This window comes from Vulpes lagopus, chromosome 24 (assembly GCF_018345385.1).
Source record: "Vulpes lagopus strain Blue_001 chromosome 24, ASM1834538v1, whole genome shotgun sequence".
NCBI lineage: Eukaryota > Metazoa > Chordata > Mammalia > Carnivora > Canidae > Vulpes > Vulpes lagopus.
In genome coordinates, this window is record NC_054847.1 from 42,047,731 (window position 1) to 42,052,808 (window position 5,078).

A 5,078-nucleotide genomic window follows, 5' to 3' on the forward strand; every position below is an offset into this window, starting at 1 on the left:
CCCCTCCTCCCAGCGTCGTTTCCCGGGGTCGGGCGCTTTAGGTCCCCCGAAGCCCGAGGGCCCGGGCCGCTCGCCCCCACCCCCGCAGCAGGGCCGGGGGCCGCGGGGACGGAGGGGTGGCCGGAGGGTCTCCGCACGGCTGGTCCTGCCCGGCGAGCCAGCCGCAGCTCAGACGGCTCGGGAGGGCGGCCGCGGGGGAGCCGGAGGTGGCAAGGGCCGGCCGCCCGGTCCCATCGGGTCCCCGGAGCCCCTAGAGGGCCTGCCACGGCTTCCCGATGGCCTGGATGTGCTCCTTGGCCTTCAGGCGCAGGGCCGCGATGCTGCTGTTGCGCGGGTCCGCCTCGTCCAGCGGGAACTTGTCCCCGAAGCCGGGCGCGCACGGGTAGGCGGGCGGCGGCGGCGGCGGCGGCGGCGGCGCGAGGGGCTGCAGGCCGGGGCCCAGCGGCGGAGCGTTCAGGAAGGGCGGCGGCGGCGGCGGCGGCGTGTAGCTGGCGGGCAGGCTCTGCGCCGGCGGCCCGAAGCCCGGCAGGCTCTGCAGCGCCGTGGCGCCCCCGCCCGGCAGCGGCGCCCCGAGCCACGACTCGAGCGGCAGCGCGCCCCCCGCCGGCCCGCCGCCGCCGCCGCCGCCGCCCGGGCCCGCCCCGAGGGGCGCCAGGGCCGCCGCCGGCGGGGAGCGGCTGAACGAGAGCAGCGGCGAGTCCTGCAGCTTCACGGACGACACCTCCAGCTTCTCCTGCCGCCGCCACTTGGCCCGTCGGTTCTGGAACCACACCTGCGGAGGGCAGCAAGGCGGCCGTCGGGCTGCGGCCGAGCTGGGGCCACCCCGGCCTGCTCCCGGGCAGCCCGGCCGGCCGCGGCGACTCCCCGCCCCCGCCCCCGCCCCCCCACGCTCCCCTCCCTGTCCACCCCGTTCCACCTCTTTGCCCCGTGCCTCCTCCCGTTTCCTCGGAGTCCCTTTCTCCCATCTTCTTCGTGCCCCCCACCCCGCCCCTGCACACCTCACCCGCAGCTGCGGTTGTTCTCTATTTCCGACTCCTGGCACCCAGCGGGCGCTCCGAAAACAAACAAATAAATAAATGAGATTTTAAAATGAAGCTAACTTTGGGGGGAATCGACCTAGGATTTTGGAAAGCAGGTCTCACCAAATTTCGGGGACCTGCTGGTTGGGCTCCCGCACTTCGGGTTAGACTTTGTTTCCTCCCTGTGTGGCTCAGCTCTCGCTGGCTGTGATTTTGGCTCAGACTTTCTGTGCTTTACCTGTTTTTGTCTCTATGATAAACGTAGACATAGGTATAGACAAATACTCTAAGAACCCTGACTGGCAGCACTGGATGTTAACATACAGCGATGTCCAGGAATTACTGGGTATGAGAACTAGTAGGAAAAAAAAAAGTGGGTTTATTTTATTCCAAGCTTATTTGAGCTGCTGCTTTCATAAGATCTTCCTTCTTCTTTTATTGATATCCCTTTGGTATTTCCTTTTTTTTTTTTTAAGTGATTTTTTAAAAAAATTTATTCATGAGAGACAGAGAGAGGCAGAGACATAGAGGGAGAAGCAGGCTCCCTGCAGGGAGCCTGATTGGGGGCTCCATCCGGGACCCAGGGATTGCACCCTGAGCTGAAGGCAGAGGCTCTACCGCTGAGCCAACCAGATATCCTCCCCCCCCCACCTTTTTAAAGTCCTTTAGTATTTCTGATATTTCTTATAAATGGTTCTCAGTGAGTAGAGGAGTTCAAGTTTATTATATTTACATTGAGTTTTTTTGTAGTCAATTTTGACATTAAGATGAGTTCAATGAGTTCGAGTTTTTTTTTTTTCTTTTCTTTACACATAGAAAGTCTGCACCGAGAGTGAAGTCTGGTCTCTTAATGATGAAAACGTCCATTACTGATTTGGTAAAAGCACAAGAAAAAAGGTGTGATTAAGGTGGTGACCAAGTTATCACCCTTGGAAACAGAACCGGTCTAGTTTAGCAGAGAATCTAAAAGAACTTTGGCCAACCCGGTGGCTTCAGTGTTAGACTAATGGAAGGAAATAGGGGAGTAGCTGAGACCTTAGGAGGGAGAAGGCAGTTTTGAGTGGGGGTGGGGGGGTGGGGACGGATCTCCCAGCGCCTGGGCAGAGCAGGGCAAGTGTATGTAAGGCTAGGATTTGGGGGAAACAGAGAACAAAAAAGTGAATACCCTGCCCCCTTGCCACAAAGGATTCATCCCCATAGCCAAGACCCCAATTTCCCCCAGAAACATTAGATATCTGCCGATAATAGAGAAAAGAGAAATATTAGCTTGGAAAAGGCTCCCATCCCACTGCTTCCTCCAATTCCCTGCATGCCCCATCCGGCCCCCAAAATATTGGCCAGAGTCTTCCACCCAGTATTCAAAGTCAGAGAGTTAAAGACTGGGATAGTCCGCTCTTAAGGGCTGTACTGCTGCCCTCTACACAGTTGGAGGTCCACAGTAGACCCCTCCACCCCGTCTGATTACATCATAGCCATGTGTTAAGAACCCGCCATATGCTGGGCACTGTGCTGGCCCTGTGGTCACAGAGAAGTCACATACACTGTTCTCAAGAAGCTGACAACGTAGAGGAGGAGCCAAAATCCCTGAACAAATAAAGAGGGAGGAAGGAACATAGGACGGAGGTGGTATCAAGTGTGAGGGCAGCCCCTGCCCTGGCTGTGCCTGTATTCTGTAGGGGCACCGGGAGGCTTTGTCTCTCCTCTCCCTTCATCTTTCACTGGTGTTCTTTTCTTACCCCGTACTCCATCCTCTCCCCTTGAAAAGCAGGTACTAAAATGTCCGCACCTTCAATGCAACCATTGCAGTTCTACTGCCCCAAAGTCAGAGAAATTGAACTGTCCTTGCAAATTAATCCTGAGTTACATTATGGAACTATATGTTAAAACTACGACATTTACTCATTTAACTTTAAACCCCTTATTACTTTAATAAGCAGAAGAGACAAAAGGCAAAAGCTTGTCTCCCCTTTTACCTTTAAGGTAAGGCTAAAAAGTCCCCAAACATCTGAATATCTTCACTTCCTGGAAATATAATTCATTAGACACGCACAAAAATCCCATCTTCGTTCCACCGCCTTTCAGATGCAATGAAATTTGTTCCCAATGACTCCCTTTCAGGCCTCTGTAAACTCTCCTAATTTGGAAATCCTCCCAGATTTTTCACAGATGACTAGCAAATATTTAAGGCTTTCAAATATTTTAATGATCAGGGATTAAAGATAATTCAGCTTTAATTAAAGCGAAAACCCCTTTACAGAAAAAAAAAAAAAAGAAGAAGAAGAAGAAAAAGAAAGAACGAAAAGAAGAGAAAAGGCCTCTCTGCAGCAGCGGGAAGTTTGGTTGGATGTGCACCAAAGAAGCAAAAGTCAATTTCTTAAACAAATCCACCAAAATTTGCAACTGCAGGCGCCAGGGCCCTTGCAAGAAGACTGGGTTTTCGTTTCTCGACAGGGTGGGCGCTGTTAGCGACTAGGGTGGCATTTGGGGCCCCAATCCCGGAGGCTGCCTACATCCCGCCCCGATCCTGGCTGCGTCTAACGAGCTGTCGTTCTTCATCTTTCCAGCCATTTCTGAGTCCCCTCTTTAGTTAAGAAAAACGAGACCCCCTTTCTGTTCCAAAGGGGGCATTGGGACAGAATGTCCAAGAGGGCTGTGCTGGGGCGCGCGCAAGGTGGGTGACGCTCCCCCGCCGCTCTGGGCGAGCCGGGTCGAGGCAGACCGATGGGTGGGAAGGGTGCCACGGTACACGCGTGGACGCCCGGGGACCCAGGGGAGCCCTGGCTGCAGCGCGGGCCTCGGGCCCTCCCGGGGACCCATGTGGGCGCTTTACCTGGACCCGGACTTCGGGTAGGTTGACCTTGCCGGCCAGCTCCTCGCGGCTGTACACGTCGGGGTAGTGAGACTTCTCGAACGCGCGCTCCAGCTCGTGCAGCTGGTACGTGGTGAAGGTCGTGCGGTTCCGCCGGTGCTTCTTCTTGGGCTGCTCCTCCTCCGACAGCTTCGCGTCGCCGGTGGCGGGCCCGACCGGTAGCCCGGGGCTCGGCCGTGCCTCGCCGGGCTCCTTGGGGCAATAGGGCCGAGGGGCTGGGACCGAAGGGGCCCCAGGCGGTCAGAGTCACTCCGGAGCATTCCTGGGCCCACTGCGCCCGTCGTGCGCGCCGGCAGCGGGACGCGCGCTCCTCCCGGGGGCCGGGCCAGGAGGTCGCGGTAAGGCCGTGCGGGGCCCCCAACACTTCTCCCACCGCAAACTGCACCCTAACCCCGACTCCGCGTCCAAACCCCTTCCTGGAAGGTAAGGCAGGGGCTTATTCCCCTTGCGGAGCTCCCAAGTCTGGGCGCCCCTCGGGGCCCCGCAGCCGCCAGGGATGCGCACTCACCTTCGTACTCCGGGGCCGGCGCCGGGGCCGGCTGCGGGGAGGGCTCGCCGCTGCCCCCGGGCGCCTTGGGGCAGGCGGCCCGCGCGCCCGGCCTCCTCTCCCGCTCCTTCGCGCCCCGGGCGCCCGGCTCCGGCGAGAAGGAGCCGAGGATCCCGTCGTCCTTGGTAAATCCCAGGATAGCCTCGATGCTGTGCAGCCGCGAGGCGCTCCCTCCCGGGCTGCGGAGCAGGTGGCCGGCCAGCGAGAAGCTGCCGTCGGCCATGGCGGGGGCGCAGCCCGGCAGGTGCATGGGGAGCGCCGGCCGGCGGGAGGGCGCGGCCCGCTCCGGGACCCAGAGAAGAGCCGGCGCGGCCCGGGTCCCGCCGCCCCACCCGCGGGGGCCCGACCCCGGGTCAAGCTTCGCGGGGGGCGCGGGCCGGGGCTGCGCGCACCCGGAGGCGGAGGCGGAGGCGGAGGCGGAGGCGGAGGGAGGAGGAGGCGGAGGGAGGCGGGCGAGCGCTCGGGCCGCGGCGGCCTGCGTCTGCGGAGCCTGGAGGGGGCACTCGGGGCAGCCGGGGCGCGGGGGGCTAAAGGCGGCGAGCCCGCGCGCCCCGGCTCCTCCCCTCGGCCGGGCCCAGCCCCCTCCCGCGGCCCCTCCCCCGGCTGCGGGGCGGGTCTTTCCGTCCCAGCCTCGGGGGCCGGG

At 60.4% G+C, this 5,078-nt stretch overlaps 1 protein-coding gene across 1 annotated transcript; it reads right to left on the reverse strand.

The window, feature by feature from the left end:
• Positions 1-250: 250 nt before the first annotated feature.
• Positions 251-4,685, reverse strand: RAX (retina and anterior neural fold homeobox). The gene is made up of 3 exons (XM_041739377.1): positions 4,397-4,685; positions 3,850-4,103; positions 251-772 (listed from the first exon to the last, which is right to left on the reverse strand). The coding sequence occupies exons 1-3, from the start codon at positions 4,683-4,685 to the stop codon at positions 251-253; spliced, it is 1,065 nt and encodes a 354-aa protein (XP_041595311.1).
• Between the last annotated feature and the right edge of the window lie 393 nt (positions 4,686-5,078).